The sequence below is a fragment of the Callorhinus ursinus genome, unplaced genomic scaffold (genome assembly GCF_003265705.2).
Source record: "Callorhinus ursinus isolate GAN/ISIS: 27379988/994484 unplaced genomic scaffold, GSC_fseal_2.0 scaffold24, whole genome shotgun sequence".
NCBI lineage: Eukaryota > Metazoa > Chordata > Mammalia > Carnivora > Otariidae > Callorhinus > Callorhinus ursinus.
In genome coordinates this window covers 9,586,356-9,608,603 of record NW_027397086.1, presented here as the reverse complement: position 1 = coordinate 9,608,603, position 22,248 = coordinate 9,586,356, and the positions used below count along the sequence as shown (strand labels likewise).

Here is a 22,248-nt window from a genome sequence, read left to right as displayed (position 1 = left end):
CAGCTCACCCCCATCAAAGGAATTAGGAAAAGATGGTTTTCAGGCAGGCGAAAATGGATCCCAGACAGAAACTTGGAGATGCAGGAAGAAATGAAGGCCAATGGAGAGAGAAAATATGTGGTTAATCTAAACCAATATTGTCTGTATAAAACAATAATAATATCCTCTTGTGGAATTTGAAATATATAAAGAATTAAAATACCAGATGGCACCAGATGACAATAGCATTAAGTCAGGAGGGGGTAAATGGAGTTGTTTTTTTTTTTTAAGATTTTATTTATTTATTTGAGAGAGAGAATGAGAGACAGAGAGCACGAGAGGGAAGAGGGTCAGAGGGAGAAGCAGACTCCCCGCTGAGCAGGGAGCCCGATGCGGGACTCGATCCCGGGACTCCAGGGTCACGACCTGGGCCAAAAGCAGTCGCTTAACCAACTGAGCCACCCAGGCGCCCAGGTAAGTGGAGTTTTAAGTGGCCTAAGGTTCCTGCCTTTTCCTGCAAGTGGTAAGAGTACTAATTTATACTAGCCTTTAATAAGTCAAGGATACATATTGTCATCTCTAGGGGAAGCACTAAAAGAATAGAAAACTGGTGAGTTAATAAAGAAATAGCATGTATTAATAAAAAAATACAAAATCAATCCAGAGTTCGGTGAGAGAGAAAATAAATGTGTTTTTTAAATGAAAAATAAAGTAACACATAGGAGAAACTTCAGAGGTAATAAACATCTTAAATTGCATGGGGAGCACATAGCATTCACTTCAACCTGATTCACATCCTTTACATGTATTAGATAAATATTGTCTTTGTCTCTACACTATAGTTAATAAAAATAAATTTATTTATTTATAAAGATTTTATATATTTGTTTGTCAGAGAGAGAGAGCACAAGCAGGGAGAAGGAGAGGGAGAAGCAGGCTTCCTGCTGAGCAAGCAGCCTGATGCGGAACTTGATCCCAGTCCGCCGGCATCATGACCTGAGCTGAAGGCAGACACTTAACTGACTGAGCCACCCAGGCGTCCCAGTAAAAATAAATTTAAAAAAGCAAAGCAACTGGCAAAACCCTAGGCACATGGAAACAGAAAATAGGTGGGACAAAGAGAAATATATACATGTACTTTTTTCTGTAGAGGAAAATTTCGAAGCCTATTTGCCAAAATGCAATCAGTAGATGTCTGTGGGGGTGGAGGGCCTGAATGCTGGGAGGGAACTGTCAATTGTTGCCTTATATGGTCTATCGAGTTTGCATATCTTTTTCAGTAAGCATATGTTACTTAAATAATTATAAACAGTCTGCAAATATACGTCCATTCTGAAAAATAAATTTTTAAATATGTAATGAGAATAGGACCTGGTGTGCCTTGCAGCCTGGAAGGCCGGTGACCAGTCTGGTGCCTTCCCTGGCCCTGCGCTTAGGACTTGGGAGTTAAGCGACAGACCTTCTGTCGTGACCCGCCTCGCCCACACGGTGGCGCTGCGGGGCAGGCTCAGCGGCTCCCCGCAGGGGTGGGAGCGGTGGGGGGAGGGAGTGGGGTGATGTCGCGGCGGGGAGGAGGCGGCGCATCTTCATGAACAGATTTATTTCTTCAGCATCCTGCCGACAGCTTTACCAGGTGGCATCCGGAGCGATCGCACGCAACAAGTCGATCGCCCCCGTAGGTGGCTGCGGAGCATTGCGGCGCCAGCTGCCAGGCCATTTTCCACGCCGTGGTGCCGCCCAGCCCACCTCGCGGCGCGGTGTTAAAGGCCCTGGTGTATCCCAGGGACAAGACTGGATTCCCAGAGCATGCCTGTGGGGCTCTCACTGGGCTTGTCAGATCATCGTTGGGGCCCAGCTCCAGAGGTAGTGAGGTCTAGGTCTCTGGAGGTGTGCAAGCCATACTGACCCACCTCACCTGTCGAGGGAGCTACACGAGGGTGGAGGGGATCTTGCCTTGGATGAGATGATCCTGGGTCTCTCTGGGCTAAGATTGGGTGTTTCCGATTTCTGTCTCTGAATTCTCCCACATGTAAATCTGAGCATATCACTGCCTGCTTAAGACATTCCATGGCTCCCCATTGCCCTCAGGAGAAAGTCCAAGCTTCTAAGCCTGACTCCTGAGGTTGTTTACCATCACCACACCTCCACCCCCAAACCACCGCCACCTGGAGACACCCCATGCTCCACGACACTGAATCTGTCTATTCCCTCCCACCTGGCATACTCTCTCATCTCTGAGCCTTCAGCACGCTGTTCCCATTCACTCAAATACTTTTCCACGCCCCATTTTTTCTTGTCTGACTCTGATTCATCATCCTTCAGAACTATAGTTTAAAATGTTGCCTCCCCTAGAAGCCCCTCAGATTCCTGCTGCCCACCTCCCCTCCCCCCCAGCTTCTCTCTCCAAATACCACACTGGACTCTGATTGTACATTTATTGTTTGCTTCCCCTCCTGGATGGTGGGACCCTTGAGCACAGAAGCCAGTCTACCTGGGTCATCACTGCTCTCCCACGGCTCAGGATGGTATCTACTAGGTGCTCCGTAAATCACTGTTCATTGAATGTTCAAGAACGTGCATAGAATGGTGGGGGCCCCCTCCTTTTGTGGTGCCTGAGGAGTATGGCAAAGGCATTCTGTGGGCTACAGATGGGAGGAACCAGGCCTAGTTGCAACAACTCATTCAGAGGAACCACTGGGCTCCCCTTGGGCTTCTGGTGCCAGGCAAGAAAAACCACAATGGCCGGAAGCTGCCGGGGCCCCTCCCCAGCACGCAGCGTGCGGCTGGACACAGGCTGGCCTCAAGTAGCACCAAAGAAAGAGGTGGGTGAGTGGCTCAGCTCCACCCCGCTCTGCCCAGCGTCCTTCCTGCACATGCGGTTCCTCCCAGACCCTGACGTCCAGTCCACGTGCCGCACTGACATTAGATATTTCCCCCAGAACACCCTCAGCACCCTAAATTCATTGAATTCATCACCCTTCTCCAAATTGCTTCTCCTCCTGGTTTCTGACTCCCCACACACCGCCCCCACCATTCACCCGTCCCCGGAGCCTGGTCTCTAATCAAGGACCCCACCATCTGCTTTGCCAGTCTCTCCAGGGTCCTGTGAGGACAGCGTCTCTCCGCATCTGCCCCTCACCCCTCCCACACTGCACATTACAGCTAGACTTTCTTACTTTCAGTTCCTCAAACAAGCTGACTGCTCTCTCCTCTTGACCTTGTGCTGAGCCCTCAGCCTGGACGCCCCCTTTCTATGTGGCAAACATGTCTGTGTCCCTCCAGTTCCTGCTTAGACACCCCTTCCTCCAGGAAGCCCTCCTAGGTCAGGTGCTCTTCCTTAGGGCTCCTGCGTTTACCTGGCCTTTCTCATCTCTGCCCGGGTCGCACTGTGTTGCCAAACCTGGTGGTCAGTGTTGTGTCCCCAGCTTGCTAGGCTGCTCAGCTGCACCTGACCCAGTGGTCCCGTCCTCCTTGCTGAAACCCTTTCTCCCCTTGGCTCCCAGGTCCCCGCTCTCTGGGCCCTCCTCCTGCTCACGGGCTGCTCCTTCTCAGTTCTCTTGACAAACTCTTCCTCATCTCCCTGCCCCTGGTGTTGGCACGCCCCAGGGCTCCTCTCTCCTCCACTCCTCTCCTTTGATGCTGCCCTCCAGGCGCAGGGCTTTAAATCCTGTCTGCATGCAGACAGCTCCCAGGCATCTGTCTCCACCCTTTCACATGTTCCTCACCTCTGCACTCCATGGCTAGTGCCCACCTCCAACTTAGCAAGTTCAGTCAAGCTCTCAGTTCAAACTCCCTTCCTCCAACCCACTCCTCTTCTAGAGCCCCATTCTCCTGGTTGTGGAGCCCTAAGCCTTGCTGTCATCCTTCTCCCTTTTTATCACCCCACAGCCAGTCCATCAGGAAGGCTCGCGGCTACCTTCCAAACACACCCAAGTCCCACCCTTTCGCCCACTCCACCCAACCGCCTGGCCCAGTATCTCTTGTTGGGTCAAGTTCAATGACCTCCTGACCCATCTTGCCACATCAGCCCTGGCCCTCCTTGGTCTATTCCCAACCCAGCAGCCAAGTGTAAGTCAGGTCACCCCCCACCTCCCAGAACTTCCACAGGCCCCCTCCTTACTCGGAGTAAGAGCCAAGCCCTTCCCTGCCAAGGAGACCTTCGGGAGATGACCTGCTCTTCTACCACCTCAATGCTGTTCCCTGAACATCCGCGCCTCTTGGCCTTTGCACTGGCTGTTCCCTCTGCCTTTGACACTCACACCCACCATATCTGCACAGCTCCTCCCTCACTGTGGGCGGATCTCTGCTCAGAGAGCAGAATCTGACTCCCAGTACTCCCCAAGCCCCTTCATTCTGCCTTATCACCTCCCCCACATACCGTATGTGTTTATGATGTCTCCTCCACCGGAATGTAAATCCGAGAGGGCAGGGGTTTTCTGTCTTGTGTTCCCTGCTCTCTTGTCAGTATCTGGCACGTAGACACGCTCCTTTGTTAGATGGTGGAGACTAAAAAGGCGGGGATATGGTTGTATTCACCACCACCACCACCGGAGTACTCAAGCCACCATTACTATTCGACAAGCACTGAATGAGCGGGTGCGTGGGTGGATGGATGGAGGGAGGAAGGGAGGGAAGGATGGGTGAGTAGGGGGATGGGTGGATGGAGAGAGGGGAGGAATGGATGGATGGATGAATAGGGGGATGGATGGGTGGATGGGTGGATGTGTGGACAGGTAGATGGAGGGATGGGTCAAGGCGTTGGCAGGCAGGTGTCCTGGGCCTGGCTCTGCAAGAGGAGGCAAGTCTGTGCATCTGGAACCCAGAGTCATTTAGGAGCCCTTGAGATGCTGAGGTCCCAGATCCTGACTGGCCCCGGTAGGACTCTCCAGGCCCCAGAGGATTTGCAATGCTTATTCCCAGCATCGAAGAGAAAGTGCTCCAGAATGCCACACTGATCCAAATTTTAAGTTCTCATGCCTTTTGACATGGCATTTCTGCTTCTGAGAATCTCTCCATCAGGAATGCTCGCATAGGTACACAGAAATAGGTATGTGTGCCGAGAAGGTCTGCTTGTAATCCTGCGACACAGGGACTGACACAGGGTTGTCCCTCGGTGGACCACTGCTGGCAAAGTATGAGAGTCCAGGAGGGTGCATCGGTGTGCTGAGGATGGAAGATTCGGGGTTAAGTTGCTAAGTGACAAAAGAATAATTATATAGGATGTGGGGCTCCTGAGTGGCTCAGTCGTTAAGTGTCTGCCTTCGGCTCAGGTCATGATCCCAGGGTCCTGGGATCGAGCCCCCCATCGGGCTCCCTGCTCCGCGGGAAGCCTGCTTCTCCCTCTCCCACTCCCCCTGCTTGTGTTCCCTCTCTCACTGTATCTCTCTCTGTCAAATAAAAAAAAAAGAATAATTATATAGGATGTGCTATGTGTGGTGTGAGTAAACACGTACTCGTGTGTGTGTGTGTGTGTGTGTGTGTGTGTGTGCGCGCGCATATCTGTGTACGTGTCCATGGGCACAGGAAAGATGTTGGGCTCACACGCACCCACCTAACTATGGTCACCCCTGGGTACACAGTGGGAATGGTAGGAAAATTTCCTTATTAGTCTATCCTTTACCAACTTTCCTTTTAACAATAAGCTTGTATTCCTATGGCATCGGACACACATTTTTAAAGACATTGTCCCACGGTACATTTCAGCACTTGATTTGATGGCAGTTGGGTTGGGTGGGAAGGTGGGTAGATGGGTGAGTGGGTGAGCTCCCCCAGGGCGGTGGGTATGGGATCTGTAACCAAGCGCTGACCAAACCAACCTAGAAAGCCTCCCTTTGGCTTTCAAGGTTCACTTCTACCCAACTTTTGAGCCCAATCTCCCAGTATTCCCAAACACACATAGCAGGGGGTGGGAGGGGTGCCTGGGTCAGCTAACTATGGGCCAGATCCAATCCATCAGCTGTTTTTGTATAGCCTTTGGGCTAAGAATGCTTTTTACATTTGTAAATGGCTGGGAAGTAATCAAAAGAAGAATACCATTTCATGACACAAGAAAATTATGTGACAATCAAATTTCAGCGTCAACAAATAAAGTTTTGCTGGAATAGAGCCACGTTCATTCATGTATGCATCCTCTCTGGCTGCTTCTGAGCTCCAACAGGAGAGCTGAGAAAATGGAATGGAGGCCAAATGGCCTGCAGGACCCCAAGTATTTACCGTCCGGGCCTTTACAGATAAAGCGTGCTGATCCTGATATCTTCTGTCCCAAGCAAATCAGTCGGCTAGGTGGCCCCACTACTTGGCCTTTGCCCTCTGGTCTGTGCACCCTCCATGCTCTCTCTCTCTCTCTCTGTCTCTCTCTCTCTCGGCCACCTCCCCTTGTCTACCTGCTGGAAAACTAGCTGTCCCGAAAGAGCCTTGCAAACTCGCCTGTGACCAGTGGGGAGAGTTCCCTCTGCTGATGCCCCGCTTCTGGCTGATGCCCAGGTACGCCTGCCTCTGCACCCTCCCGCCCCTATCCCAGTGGGGGTCCTCAGGGGCAGGGACTGATTCATTTCTGGGTCTCTGGCACTTGACAGGGTCTCTGGCTCAAGTAGGCTGAATGGCATGAATTGCTGTCATTGCTTTGTGGGTAAAGTGCTTCCAGGCTCCATGATTTTTCCCCTGACTCACCACAAAACCTGAAAACTAGCCTGGAAGTATGGGGTGGGAGTGGGGGGTGAGGTTCAGGGGGAGTGCAGCGAGCTGAGCTCATGTGTGGGGGGGTCTGATGATACAGGGGCTTCTCCCAGGGCACCATCATGTGGGGTGAACATGGAGAGCAAAGTAAGGCCAATCTGGAGTAGCAGGCAGGAGGGCACAGCATGACTCCATTGAGTGGGGACCTTACTTTGGAGTCAGAGGGAACTGACGGTCTGACAGAGAGTGAGTTCCCCATCCTGGGAAGTAAGCAAGCAGAGTTTGGATCAAGAATGTTATGGAGGAAATTCCTGCCCTCTCAGGGGGCTGCACTTGGATGAGCCTCCAACCTGGGGCTCTTGGAAGCCTGGGGTTCTCTCAGGACGATGACCAGGCATTTTGGTACCAGGCACAGGGCCGAGATCTGGGGGTTTGGGGAGAAAACGGAGAGCACTATCCTTGCCAGCTGCTGAAGATCCCCCTCACTTCATGCCAGATGTGTCTCAACCCTGTTGCCCACACGCAGGGCATGCCAATATCGGCAGGCTTCCCAGACGGGGGGCGAGGCAGGGCCCTGGGCCCCGGCAGCCGGGATTTCTCGATGGAGCCCCATGGTCCATCACGAAATGGATGATTTCACAGAACCCTGGGGCCCCTGACCGTCCCCATCCTCTCAGCCCTGGAAATCCCTGAACTCCCGGCATTGACTGAGAGCTCACCTCCTTCCGGGAAAGACCTGAGGCTCTTTGATGAGAATTCAGCCTCACGTTTGCGCCTCTGGAGGAAGCCACGGCCCGTTGTGGGTGAGAGTCCTGGCCTTGGAGCCTGCGGTGGCCACCAGGGGCAAGTTACCAACCTTCCCCACAGGGCCACAGATGACTCAAATTTCTCAGCTGGCCCCAGATTTTTGGGTCCCGCTCCAGCCATTTCTTGGCCGTGTGAGGTCGATGAGCATTTCCGGCCCCTGACTCCTGCTGTCCTCAGGACCGTGGTTAGGATTCTCGGAGAGCACATGGGAGCTCACCAGGGCCCCGTGCACCCCCGGGGCTGCCGTCATTGGAAGGAGCCCAGCCCCTCCTCCCCCGGTGGAGCCGACGACAGGGCCAGCCGGTGACGTGCCCTCATGCCCCGCTGGCTGGCTCACGACTTGTCAAAAGTTGCCAACCCTCAGTTCTGAGGTCTTTCAATGAGCCACAAAAGCAGAGCCACCCTTCTCCTTAAACCCAGGAGATGGTGAAGGACAGTTGCTTTGGGGGGGTGCCCAGGAGGGAAAGTAGAGCCACCAAAGGCTGGTCTGTCCCATCTCTGAGCCTCCCTTGCCATCCCCACCCAGACACGCCCTAGGAGGCCCCACTGGGTGCTACAGCGGGGGCAAAGTGGGGCCTCCAGCCAGGCCAACACAGCCACAAGCCCCAGCTCTGACTGAGATCTGGTGGAGCCTTTCAGTGTTCCCATCTGTGAAATGGAACTCAGAAAACGTCCCTTGGAAAGTTGATGAGTGGGATGCAGAGAATGCCAGATTCACAGTAGGCGCACCACCCCCAGGAGAAGACCCTCTGGTCTCCCTGCTGGGGCCCAGCCTTTTAATGAGAAGGGAGGACCAGTCCAGCCAGATACGCCTTAAGAGACAGGGAGGCACACAGGCGTCTAGACGTGAGGTGCCCAGGTGCTCAGTGGGAGCTTCCAGAGTGTGTGCTTGTAAATCAAGGCAGGAGGCAGTGGGGGAAAGATAGTCATTATAGCGGATGCTTGGTTCTTCCACAAAGATTTTGTCCCACGCATATTTACTGGGGGGGGGTCCGCTGCCCTGGGCACCGTTCCAGCTGCTGGGGGTACAGCATGGAGCTTACAAGTAAGCCGGGGCCAGCTGACACTACACAAATATATAATATAGTGTCACATGGGATGCTAAGTGCCAGGAAGAAAACTCAAAGGTTGGGGGGCAGGGGTGGGTACAGAGTGATGAGAGGGTCTGGGATAGGGCATGATATCTTAGAGAGGATGGTCAGGGAGGTGGCGCTTGACCAGAGACCTTGTAGTAGATGGGCTGAGGCTCTGGGGGAATCTCGGTCCAAGCAGAGGAAATGACCAGGTCTCAGGGGGAGAGTGGAAGGGGCAGTAAGAAAAGACAGGCTGGGGGCGCCTGTGTGACTCAGTTGGTTAAGCGACTGCCTTTGGCTCGGGTCATGATCCCAGGGTCCTGGGATCGAGGCCCGCATCGGGCTCCCTGCTCCGCGGGAAGCCTGCTTCTCCCTCTCCCACTCCCCCTGCTTGTGTTCCCTCTCTCGCTGTGTCTCTCTCTGTCAAATAAATAAATAAAATTTTTTAAAAAATCTAAAAAAGAAAAAAAAAAAGAAAAGCCAGGCTGGTGGGGCTGTAGGGGAAGGAGAGAGGGTGGGAGGGGCCCAGGAGGAGGGGGGGGGAGAGGGCGAGGGGGCAGGAGGGAAGAGAGGGGAGGAAGAGAGGAGGGGAGGAGGGAGGAGTGCTTCCTCTGGCCCCTTTTTAAGTTCCATCTGCATTAACTCACTCTCTGGCCAGCCCTTCCGGGACTGCCCTTACCCTACAAGACAGACAAGGAAACCGAAGCTCTGAGAGTTGGAATCACTTGCCCAGGGAAGCCCAGCTGGTAAATAGGGAGCTGGGATTTGGACCAGGCCGGCTTACCAGTCCTCGCCTGAGAAACCCAGCCGGGATGCTCCTGAGTGGACGCTGGCCACGACAGTTTGTGCTCCGGAAAGGGGCGATACAGCGTCAGCTCAGAGACCCAGGAGGAGCCAGACACTGTGGGCTCCCCATGGGCTCCATTTGGGCTTGAACAGCAGGATTTAGCTAGAAAACCAGAACTCAGGGCTGAGAAGGACTTGACAGCTCTCGTGGCCCCGAATGTGGGCTGTCCCTTGCGGTAGCGTCGCCTGTCCTTACGCCTTGCACCTACCTGGCGAACTCCTCTTCATCCCTCCCAGTCCCGTTTGGCTGGCCCCTCCTCTGCAAAGGCTTTCCTGATTCTGCTGACCAGATGGCTCCCTGGACGTACGCTCTTCCAGCCTCCACACCCCTGGGTTTCAGTTCTCCCTTTAGTCTCTGGCTCCCCGGCTCAGGGCAGCCTAGGCGCGGCAGGGACAGAGAGAGCGAGCGGTGCAGCTCGCGCATGGTCCCCAGCAGGGGAGGCAATGGACTAGCTGACCACCACGAGTCCACTGTCGGGCTCCCCTTCCTGCTCCTTCCTGCCCACTTCTCTCCGCGGAGCCACAACTTGGTGCCAGCTGCCATCAGTGACTTTTAGTTCCCTTTCTTTACACAGAGTGACAAGTCATGTCTGGAACCAGGGGATTCCCTCCACTGCTGGAGCAGGGTGGCACGGTGGGCGGGCGTGCTGGGCTGTGTCCTGAGCTTTAGCGCCCCCCACCATCTGGACCCACTGGCCCCCCTGCTCCACCCAGCTCCAGCCTGCCGCCACGGCCTCCTGGATGTCCCCACGGGTCTGTGTGAATTTCCCACCACGTGGCTTGACATCTCCATTCTCAAACCCTCTCTTCGCCCTCCTCCCCCAGCTCCGGAAACCACTCTGAAAGCCTTGGAGTCCTCCTGGACTTGTCCCTTCCTCCATGTCTGATCGGCCAGCGGCACCCAGGGCCCTACAGGTATCCTGAATGTGGCTGCCTTTCTCCGTCTACTCTGGCCCTCCTCGGGCCACCTTGCTCACAGCGGCCTTTCATGTCCCTCTCCTGCTTCAGCCTGCAGTGGCTCCCACCCTCCACCAGCCACAAGGCCCTCCGCGAGGTGGCCTCTGTGCCCTTTCTCTTCTCTGGGACCGTCCCTCTGACCGTCCACCCACGCCCAGCCACACTGGTCATTCTTCTGTTCCGCCCCCTCCCCCCCCCCAGCTCACTCCCACCTCAGGGCCTTTTCGGTAGCTTTGCCCACTGCTGGTTGCTTTCCCCGAACATGCGGGAATGAGTCAAAGAACCAGATGGGACTTGAATGCCTTTTGTTGCTACTCCAGGAATGTACAAAGGCTGACACTTTTTGACCCCAAAAGTTCACATCTAGGGTTTTACCCTAGGGAGGTCACGAGACAGATGTGCACAGAGAATGTTCAAGAGACCCGTCACAGTATTGTTCCTCATCCTGATGACTGGCAACAACTTAGGCATCCATCAGTAGGGCAATGGCTCAAAGCAGGTACGGCCCAGCTCTGCGAAGCTACTAAGCGGGAGGAGACAGGTCTGTTTTGCACTGTTGTGTCACCAAGGGAAGGCCATGGAGACCAGTGCTCAAGACACATTTACTGTAAGTGAATCCCTGAGCTCGGAGCTCTGGTTGCACGGAAACATATCTAATTCATTAAAACGGAGAAATGAATTGGGACCCTGTGGGAGCCGCCAGGCTAATCTGACCCTGACCTTGACCTGTCAGAAAGAGCTGGCCAGGGAAGGAAGGGCCTGGGGGCCCAGCCAGGCCTGGAGCCCAGGTCCCCTCCCCCCCCAGCCCCACCTCCTGCTCTCAGTGGGCCCTGGGGCACAGCCTAGTGGGGGTGCAGACTGAGCCCGCCCGAGACCCCCAAGGCGAGTCCGTTCTTTCAAAGCCTCAACTTCCCTGACAGTACAATGGGCTCATATTCTCCCCCACCTGCCTTACCCCTCCCTCATCTAGGCAGTCAGGATGATCGAAGTTTGGAGAAGATGGAGCATTACCCTTTAATTTTAACCGTCACACACTCCTGGCCTGGTCCTGCCTTAAGGCTCAGACCACCGCATGAGGAAGCACTATGAGGAGCCCCATTCTACCAGTGAGACTCCCAAGGGTGCTAGCTTGTGTCACCCAGTTAATAAGCGGCAGAGTCTGGATATAAGTCTGAGGGTCTATTTCAGCAACCCCCCACTCTATCTAGAATGTGACCCCAGAACCCCGAAAAGCTTCAGGGCCCCAGAGAGCTGACAGGAGAGCTGGGTCTGAGCTCACTTGTTGGCTGGTGGAACCCTTCACTCCTAGATCCCTCCCCACATGGCAGCCTGCCCCCCACACCCGCTGAGTTGGAGAGCCCGTGAGCTGGATGCCTGCAGCTGGCTGGGTAGGGCCTGGCCTCCCCGTAATTAAGGCAGTGGGAGGTTGGAAGCTGGGAGCCCTGGCAGCCGAGGTTGGAGGGAGGGGTAAACGGTGACCCCAACACTGGTGTTCTGGGAGCAGCTGGGCAGCACAAGGTGGCCGGGAGGGGCCCGGGTGGGTCTTTACTTCCTGCCATTCCCGGGCCTGGGCCCTCCTGCCAGCCTCCCAGCTTGTCCCCTGGTCCCCCCGCTCCCTCCTCTTGACGTCCGCTCTGCCTAGGCACCAGAACCACGGCATGTCTCCAAAAAGCTGGTCACAAAGGAGGAGCTTCTAATGTTCTCACAGTGCTGTGGGGCAGGGAGCTCTCTCCTGCTTTGTTTGTTTGTTTTATGTATGAGAGCTTTCCCCTGCTTTTAGTGCAGAGCATTACAAAGACTGGGAAGGGGCTGCTAGCAGGAATGCCCAGGCATTCCTTAGAAAGGAGGCCATTCTCTAGACTACCTTCTGAGGTTGCCTGACGCCAGCTTCAAGACTGTCATTCCAGGTCCTCCTCACTCCAGCCCCGAGCGGCCCATCTCCCTGACCTTCTCCCAGTGACTTCTCATCCCCACTGCATGCTACCTTCCATGCCTCTGCCTGTGCCATTCCCTCTGCCTGGGATGCCCTCACCGTCCCCTGCTCAGCCCATCCAAATCTGCTCTCCTCCCGCTGTCCAGTTCACATGCCTCCTCACTGGGGCAGCCTTCCCTGATTGGCCCCAAATGACGCACTTCTCCCACAAGCCTATGGCCTTGGTCTGTATTCTGGGTTGCACGCAGATTGAATGAATTACTGCATCTTTGTTCTCCCCACTGCCCCACCCCCCACCCCAGCACCAAGGCTGTAACTTCTCTGGGGCCCAGGCCTGCCCTGGAGGCCACCCGCCGCCTTGGACAAGTGGCTCCCTCTGTCTAGGCTGTGCTGCCCTCCTCTGTAAAACGGGATAGCCAGAGTTTCTGCGAGGGGCCACCGAGCCGTGCACGAGACTATGCGGGTAAACGCTCGGACCGGTACCCAGCTCCGGGGCCGCTCACTGAGTGGTACCCAGCACCCCAGCCGCTCCAGGAACCAGAGAGGCCTTTCGAATGACAACTTGGAACGTGTCCATCTCACAGACCATCCTCGGGGTTAGGCCTGAGAACATCCCCGAGAGGCCCTGCCCGGCCCTCTCCTGCTTCCCTCCCTGGCTCCGTCTTTCCACACCACCCCCCTTCAGCCACTGCTCCCACCACCGGGAACTCATTTGCGGGCGCCGAATGCCCCAGGTACCCCGTCAGCTCCAGGCTCTGGCACAGGTCACTCCGTTTACTTGGCACGCCTTTCCCCTTCGCTCCCTCCTTCCCTGACTGACTCCTACTCATCCTTAGGGGCCCGCGTCTTCAGGAAGCCTTCCCGGACCACCTCCCTCAACGGCAACCGCAGCGGGGGGGGGGGGGGGGACATCCCTGCTCTCCGTTTCTGCAGCACTTCTCCCCCACTCCCCCACCGCCTGGCTATGACCTGCTTACCTGTGAGCTCCATGAACCCAGACACCGCGCCTTGCTCCCTGCTGTTACCCCAGCACCTGGCAGTGTCTGGCGTGGAGTAGATGCTCAGAAAAAAGTTAATGACTAACTGAATGGAGGGATGAGTCAGTTCTGCATCCCCCACACTGCAGGAAATGTCTGTAGAACAGATTTGAGTGGGAGGTTCCAGCAGGGCCCCGGAGAAGCCCCTGGGGTTTGGGCGCTGGGTGGTGAACAGAGCCGAGCCCCCCCTCTCCCGGCCCCTCCCACGGGTGGGTCAGCCTGCTCCCCTCCCCCAACAGACCCTGGGGCCCCCAGAGCCAGCTTCCAGATTCTAAGCCCCAGCGCAGCCTTACCTCTTAGCTTTTCCATTTTCACAGCCCCAGCCAGACCCCACAGCCAGCGTCGCCGGCAGCCAGGCCAAGCGTCCCGGCGTCTTCCTATTTTAGACATCTCGCTGCCTCGGTCCCTTCTAATGTTTCCAGCCGGGCTGCGGGGGGAGGAAAAAGAGGTTACTGCTACTTTAAATGTACTGTATGAAGGCGAGGGCTGGAGAGGGGCCTGCTTGCAGGAATACCCAGTCATCTAGTTGGAAAAGCCGCCAGATGGAATACAAAAGGAGAAACCCAGACGCTCATGGAGACAGCCTTGGTTCATAAATCAGGTGGGGCCAGGGGCAGGGGGCCCATTCGCCATGGAGCCCGATTCCCTCCTGGACCAAGACGACTCCTACGGTAAGAGGGCCCCGGCCCCTGCAAAGTGGCAGAGTTGGGGATCCGGCCTCGCTGCTCAGCAGACTTTTCTCTGCTTGCTGCAGGAATCCGAGTTGATGGGGGGAGGCCGTCAGGCGGCTGGGCACTGTCTGATCCTGGGGCCTAGGGGGGGGCAGGGGGGGGGGGCCCGGGGAGAGGGGGTACAAGGCCGAAGGGTCCCCCCACCCCCTGGGCAGAGCTGGGGGTGGCCCCTTGGACTCCAGACATGAGTAGGGTCAGGGGAGGGAGAGGGAGTTTGGGCTGCTTCCCTTTTGCTCTTGGCCAAGAAGGAAAGGAAGGAAGTTTGCAGCCCCCCTGCCTGTCTGCCTCGCTCCGGTCCCCAAGCCCGCCGGGTGCTGTGGGGAATTTAATTAGTGAGATCCTGCAGATAAATATAGGTGGACCAGGCATCAGGAACGCACCCTGTAATTAATGCCTGGCTGAAAGCACGCCCCACTTTGCAGGGCCCCGGGGGCTACCACTGGGAGCTGCCCCCACCGCCCCTGCTGCAGCCTCCAGGGTGGCTGGAAACCCCGGGGAAGATTGTTGGGGGACAGATGCCAGGACGGAGCTCTTGCTGAGAGCCTGGGACAGGACTTGTAGGACTCGGAATGGCTTGGCTGGGGCAGGTTCTGCAGGCTTGGAGCTTCAGGGGTGCAGGTAACCAAAACCCCCACTGCTCAGCCTGGCCGGGGAGCTGCCCATTGGCTGGCAGACCAGGGCACCCTGGCTGTCTCTGGGCAACGTGCACGTGAGAAAAGCAGGAAGGCCAGGGTGACTGAGGGGCTGAGGTGGGGTGGGGGGTCAGCAGATTTTAGGGTTCAGCAGGGAGAAGGCCCTGTTGGCCAAAGAGAGGGCAGTTGAGAGGCGGCCTCACTCCAGCTTGGAGCCCCCTTTTGGGGGCCCAGGTCCTCCTGGGACCACAGTTCCTGCGAAGAAAACTGACTTCTCCCTCTGGACCCCACTCCCACCTTCCTCCAGCCCCAGCCAGGCCTGGCCTCCATACAGATTCAAGGCCAAATTTCCTTCCTCCTGCAAGAGCTCAGCTCTTTCCAGGGAGAGGGTCCCTTTGCCATGTTCGGAGCTGCAATCCTCCAGGGAGCTTGGCAGGGCCCAACCCATGGACTTGGCACCGTTGGGGCAGCCAGGTGGCCAGTGGATGCATGCTGAGTGACCCCCATGTGCCAAGCTGTGTGTCAGGAGCACGGGTTCAGAAATGAACAGCTCAAGCTGGAGAAATGGTTTGTGCTTAGTGAATGGAGGGAGGAAAAAGAGAAAGAGAGGGAGGGAGGGAGGGAGGGGGTAAGGAGGGAGAGACAAAGAGAGGCCCCTGACCTGGAAGAGCTCCCAGACTCGAATGGGAGGCAGATGAGTGATACGAGGCTGGATTGAGTGATGAGTTCCCCAGGGAGGCGGGGGGCAGATAGACAATCTGAGACATGTCCCCGGAAGTGCTCACCTGAAACTTGGTATAGCCATGCCTGAATGCGACTCCAGAGAGGGCACAGACCCTTCTCTGGGGGACCAACCCATGGCCAAATGAGGCTCTAAATCTCCCAGGGCTCCATCTCCCCACCTGGACCCCAGAGCCCTGAACTGCTGCTTCCTGGTTTGCTAACAGCAGCCTCAGGGCAGGGCGAGGCTGGTACCCCGGGAATGCTAGGCACCCTGACTGAAGGGCCCCGTGCACAGGAGGCACCTTTTCTTCACCTGTTGTGGGAGCCTGTTGTTGGTCTTCTGGAAGCTGGTCAGGCGGCTTGGTGCCTAGGAGCCAACAGGAAGAGGCGAAGAGTCAGAGGGAGCCTTAGGAAGGGGTCAGGCACGAATGGAGGAGAGCCCAGGCTTTCCTTGGGAGTGGTCCCAGGTCCAGCCAAGAGGGGCCTGGCTCCAGCATGCCTGGGAGGTCCAGAGCAGAAGGAGCCTCCTGGACCATGCCAGTGAAGGAAAACCGTGGGCTCAGAGGCACTTCCTCTCTATGTCCATTCATTTAACAAAAGCTACTTTCAGGTCCTGTGCTAAGTTTTAGGGCTGGAAAGGCAAGTCAGACCTTGTCTCTGCCTTCATGACATTTCCAGGCTAACCTGGGGGAGAGGAAAGCGCTCTGATGGGGAGGCCAAGGCACTGTGGAACCCCTAACCCCACATGTGGAGTCCAGGAAGGCTTCCTGGAGGAGATGACTCCTCCACTGAAGAAGTTGATGACTCTCTCCTTCACAAAAGCCTTTCTTCACCTGGCGGCCGGGATAGGCCACTCTCCTGATTCTCTCCCACCTATTTCTCTGCCTCTTCTTCTGGCTCCTTCTCTTGGATCCTTCCTTTTTCCTGCTACCCACATGGTCCCTTGACCAAGGTCTGCTGCTTTTGCCTCCCTGCATGATCTGACTCTTTCTCCCTCACCCACCCACTCCATAGGCTCCAGTCCTGCTGCTCTGAACTTGCTCACACTCACCAAACCAGTTGTCAGCCCAGGGCCTTTGCAGATGCTGTGTCCTTTGCGGGGCACACTCTTCCTCTCATTCTTCAGTAAACTAACTCCTCGACCTCCTCCTGTTCCCAAACTCAACTAAAAAGTCAGCTCCTCAGGGAAGCCTTCCCTAGACCGTGTTCCCTCAGTCCATCGAATGAGATTTCACTCTTAGTTTCTCCTTTCCTTTATAGGGTCTGCTCCTATTTGTACTGGACATTATTGTGTGTGCATGCATGTGTGCTTAAACTCTATATGTCCCCAAGTCTCTAAGCTCTCAGACAGCTGTTATCCCCCGAGTATAGCTCTCTGCCTGGCGCAGAGTAAGCATCCAGCACATATTTGTTGAATGAGTGAGTGAACAAATTCCGTTGGCCCAGGCAAAGAAGTGAGGAAAGACATTCCAGGCAGATAGGACAGCAGGTGCGAAGGCTGGAGAAACTTCTGAGGGTTCTCCAACACTTCCAAGGAGGGTGGTGTTTTGGGTCAGGGTTGACAAGCTGAGCTCCTTGGGGAACTCGGGAACTTCAGCGGGCACAGGGCTGGGAGAGGCACGGCTGGGAGTGGGGTTCTTGGCCCCTCCTCCATGCTTCAAGCCAAGCCAGACTCTCTTCCGTCTGGTGGATAGCTTGAGCTTTGATTCCATTCACCTGGTGCTCAAGGGCTGAAAAGAGTTTGGCCACATCCCAACCACTGACACAAATGTCCTGGAGGCCCGAGCCATACTGAGGGTGTCTCAGCAGACAGGGCTGAGCGGTGCCCTGTCGGGTCGTCCTGAAGTTGAGAGACCCTTTGAGCAAGGCCAGTGAGGGCTGATACGGCTGGGGGAGTGGCAAACACAGCTGCAGGCGTTTCTTTACACAACAAGCAGAAGCAGGAAGGCAGGGAGCAGAAACCTTTCGTGCGTGGGCCTCAGTTTCCCCGTGTGTAAATCGGGGCAAGAGTCAGACAAGATCTGACTGACTCTCTCTGGCTTGGGCCCCTCATCTGCATGGGAAGTCCAGCTCAGAGAAGCACTTCTTTCCCATCTTTCCAATTGCTGAGGAAGAAAACAGGAGTCCTGACCGTGGGCCGACCAGGAAGCAGACCTCACCCTGTAGAACATTCTTTCTTTGGGTTCTCACGCAGTCCTGCCCCTCCTCCACTTTGCGATGTGGCCTCCCACCCCTGCCCCGTGGCACACCTTGGTGCTTCCCCGACGAGGGCAGGTTTGGATTGCCTGGTCGTTAATCTGACTCCCACTTAGGACCATGAGATCCTTGAGGGCAAGGGCTGTGTCTTGGTTGCTACTGTATTCGCTGTATGAATGAATGAATGGATGAACAAACAAGTGAATGAGCGAATGGCACCAGCTGGATCCTGCCCTGGACTTGCTCTGTGCCCTCAGGCGTCCTCCCCGTCTCTGGGTTTGTTTCTTTTGTGGCCATTTATGCCCCACACCCCTGAATGTTCCAGCTCTGACCATCTAAGATTCTAAATCCGACTCAGCACTTGGCACCCACTTCCCTCTCTGTGGCCTGAGTCTCATCCTGGTTCCCTTTGCCATCGGGTGGCCTGGACCAAGTCCCTGCTCCTCACTCAGCCTTGGCTTTTTTGTCTGACAAATGGGCAGACTCAGCTGTGCCCTGCCCGCCTCCCCGGCTGTCTTGGGGCTCCAGAGGAGTGACAAGGTAAAATCTCCTGAGACCGGACACCTGGTGGGGGCCGGGGGGGGGGTGTCTGTGATTCCCAGAGGGAGCTGGGCTCAGACAGACAGCCGAGATCAGTGCTCTGGAAGGGGCTGGTTGCTTTGGAAATCCGGGGAACAGAACAAGCAGCTCAGAAACTTCAGTTTCTTTCTGGTGATAAGGACATCTGCCCCTGTTGGGGGACCCCAGTAGGTGGGCAGGTGGGAGTGATTTTATAAACTTCCCAGTGCTGCAGGTACAACAACCAGTCTTATTTATTGAGTACATTTCCCGGGCGAGACTCCATGCAAGGTCGTTCATGGACTTCGTCTGCTCGACTCCTCACCACCACACACCCGGTAGGTTGCCGTTAGTTCCATTTTCCAGATGAGGCAACGGAGGCTCTGGGAAGTTAAGTGATGGCTAAGATCATACAGGGAGGCAGGTGATTTGAGCCCAGGTTGCTCCAGAGCCCAGGACCTTGATTTGGAGGCACTGTCCGAGAGCTGTATCACTGCTGCCCGGAGGGCCCTTCATTTGCCCAGGGAGAATCCTGCCTCCTGGGAGGCTTTGTTAGTGCGGCGCTAGGGACGAGGCTGATATGGCAGGAACGGGAACCGAAGGCAATATCAGTTCAGCTGGGAACGGTGAGCAGAAGCAGCTGTGATGGGACAGGGTCAGTCTAAAGGGAAGGCTATTTTGGGCTAGAAGCTGTCAGGGGTCTGATGTCACCACCACTCGCTGGCTCTTCCCATGAGAGGAGGAACTGAAGATGTCCTAAGTGGGTTTGCTTCAGCTGGTGACAGATAGACAAGAACCATAAAAGAACAGCTGTATGCCTGGCCGTGCACCTCCCATTCATCAGCTGGCTTCCCCTTCCCAGCACCCTGTGGGGTGGGTGTTAGCATTCTCACGTTAGAGATGGGGAAACAAGTTCAGAGAGGCTGAGTGACTCACCCAAATCACACAGCTAGTGAATGGCTGCGCTGAGAGTCATGTAGGTTTGTCCCACCCCAGAGCACATGCTCTGAACCAGTGCCCACTAGGTCCTTCTCTGAGGCCGTGTCTGTGTGAGTGGATCACTGGGGAAGGGCGTTCAGGCCTGGCCTGCCTCTCAGGACAAGAGCCTGGGGCCTCTTCCTCCTGGCTCTGCCACTCAGCTAACCCAACAGGTCCTGGGCAAAGACCTGGGCCCTCGGCGAGCTTTCGCTTCCCTGTCTGTGGAACTGGATAATGATACCAGGCTGGCCTGCCCGGGGTTGGGAAAAGAATGCCAAACCCAGATTTCTTCCATCTTGCCCTGGGGCTCTGCCCTGGGCCTGCAGGCAACCTAAGGAACAGGAGAAGCCACACTCCTACCTGGGGCCCTTTCACAGGTGGACAGATGAGGCCAGCGAGGCAGAGTGGGGACGGCATTTACTGAGCACTTAGTACAGGCCTGCTCTGTGATGTGTTCCACATGGAATCACCGGCTCCTCGCAGAGGAAGAAACATCCCCACTGCTCACACGAGACAGTTGAGGCTTAGAAGGGTCCACAGCCACAAGCTCTAGTGAGGGCACTCATAATTCAAACCCAGGACTCCAAGACTCCTGTGCATTCTGGGCTGTTCCCTGGGTACTCTGGCCCCCAATCCAAAGTCCTTCCCATGCCCAGGAAAGCCTCGGTCCTGCTGGCCAGCCATACCTGGGCCTCTGACCCTCCCTAGTTAGGCAGGTGGGCAAGGGGTGGAGCCCCCCCTTCTTGCCCCATTGCCCCATGGGACTCTGGGAAGAGGCTAAATCAGGAAAAACAGTCAATAAAGAAGAACAATGAGGATGGACGGGAGGGGCTTAAATCATTTATGTACCCAAGCCTGAGCAGCTGGCCGCACAAGAAGGCTAGGAAGTGGGGCCCAGGGAGGGGGACGCGGAGGGCCAGGCCCGTGTCTGGAGCCGGGCCAGGCAGAGCCAGGAGAAAGCTCAGGAGAAAGGAGCTGTCCTCTCCCAGGGAGAGAGGATCCTGGTGGGAGGAGGGAGGAGCTCATTCAGAAGCTCCTATTGTTTAGAAAGCAAAGACATTCCTCCCCACTTCTTGTCCACTGGCTTCTGGTGGGCTCCCTCCTGAGCTGCTCTGGGCATACACAACCCAGGCCTAGGCTTCTGTCCTGGGCCACTTGGCTCTCTGAGCCTTGACCTCCTCCTCAGAGGGGTGGGGACAGTAATAGCCACTTCCCACAGCTCCCACTCTTGAGAGGACCATGCCCATAGATCATTCCTTCTTATATTGTCCTAGATGGCTACTGCCTCTGGCTGGTCCTCCTGCTTGGAGCTGATGTGGCATTTCCTTCTGCTGGATGGATATGCCCTGGGCTGCTGACACCAGCCCAGGACTTCTGAAGCTAGAGCTGCGCCTCCCTCCCAGCTGGGATTTCTCCTAGGAGGTTACTTCTAGAAGCCCAGGGAGGCTGAAGCAAGTAGGAAATGGCCCCAGCTGTGAGGAGGTCAAGGGAGAGGGTCTTGGGTGGGTGGGTGGGGCTCTTGTCCATCCCCCATTACCAATGGGAAGATGGGGGCCCCGAGAGAGGAGGAACCATGAACCACTCAGGGTCCATTCTCCCTCCTAAGTAGATCCTGAGATGTACCCTCGCTCTAGCTCCCAACCCCCACCCCAGGCCAGGTACCTCCTTAGACTCCTAAATGGTCCTTCCTGATGTGACCTCTGGAGAGGCCCCAGCTCCAGGGTGGAGGAGCGGCTGGGGTCTTCCCAGCTGTGTAAGTACCACTCCTATTCCTAGGCTTTTTGAAACCTTACTCAACTGCCCAGCCAAGGTCCTGCCACCTCCCACAGGGAGCCGGCCCTGATCAGCCTGGCCGAAGCTGCTCGGTTTTCTCCTTGACTGTACCCTCTGGCCATTACCTCATCTACTCCTAAGGCATCCCACGAGCTATGCCTTGAAAGTCTTCACGGTGGGGTCACATCCCTCTGTCTCTTGTAGCCTCCACATTGTCCTGCACAGGGAACCCCCCCCCCCCCCGCGCCACCACACACATACACACACAGAAAAAAAGCCATGTGGCCCTCCCCGGACAGAGTTGTTTTCCGGCAGTCTCAGCCAGTGGGATTCTAGGGAAAACCAAACAGAAGCCTAGAGAGGCTTTGGGTCCGACCGATGCAGGCGAGTGGAGGAGGGAGGCAGGAGGAGGGAGGGGTGCATTTCTGTCCAATCTGGAATCCTGTGCCGGGTGGCTGGATCCTCAGAACTCCAGGCCCCGAGGCCCTCCAGCCAGTGACCTACATCCCCGCGTGCCTGTGTGTGTGTGTGTGTGTGTGCATGCACACATGAACGCACGCAGAGGGCGTGAGCACGCGTGAGTAGGACAGAGTGCCTGCGAGGGGGTCTGTGTCTTGGCTGGCTGTGGGGGTCCCACATGCCCACCCCAAGCTCCCACTGACTCTGCACCAGAACGAGTGGGTCTGTGCTCCAGAAAAGCCAGCTCAAGCTTGCACAGTTCCTGAAATGGCAGCTGGGGGTGCTTGTCACCACGGCCCCCACCCCCACCTCTGCCCTGGACTTTTTCTCCCTTGACCCAAATCTCAGACAAAGGGCCTCACTTGCTGTTGCTAATGATGGAGTGGAGGGCGGCTGCTAGTAGCAGTAGGGGGAGGGGAGACGAGGCTGACCCAGAAGGTACCAGAGAGGTCTGGAGGGTGGGTAGGCGGGCTCTGGCCTCCGACCCAACCCGAAGCTGAAGCAAGGGAGGGGCTGCATTCAGGGCCTCACTCAGGAGCCCTCTGGGGGCTGGCCCAGGTCTGTCCCTGCTTTCCCTCCAGGTAGCCTCACAGAGTTTGGGGGGGTGGATAGAGGTGAGGCCTGTCTTTGACCGAATGGCTGTGCCAACTCCATGGCCCAGAAGCCAGGGTGCTTGGGAAGGTGTCCGCTCGGAGAGCCTTTAGTCTTTCCTCTCGCCAGCTCCATGGTGGGTGAGGAGGGGCAGCTGTTCTCCCTCTTCTGGGGCTCTTTCCCCAGACTGGGCCTCCCACAGCTTGGAGAGGTTAGACAGGGCCCCCCCTCAGTCTTTCTCTCTCTCTCTCTCTCTCTCGCTGTATCTCTGTTTCTCTTTGTCTCTTGTCTCTGTCTCTT

The 22,248-nt window shown here is 56.2% G+C and overlaps 1 protein-coding gene across 1 annotated transcript in view; it reads left to right on the top strand.

Annotated features, from left to right (window-relative positions):
• Positions 1-13,597: 13,597 nt before the first annotated feature.
• DAB2IP (DAB2 interacting protein) overlaps positions 13,598-22,248 on the top strand; it is a 188,712-nt gene continuing 180,061 nt past the window's right edge. The window contains exon 1 of the mRNA XM_073905801.1: positions 13,598-13,978. Coding sequence (XP_073761902.1) covers positions 13,939-13,978 — 40 coding nt within the window. The 5' untranslated portion in view covers positions 13,598-13,938. The remainder of the gene's footprint in view (positions 13,979-22,248) is intronic.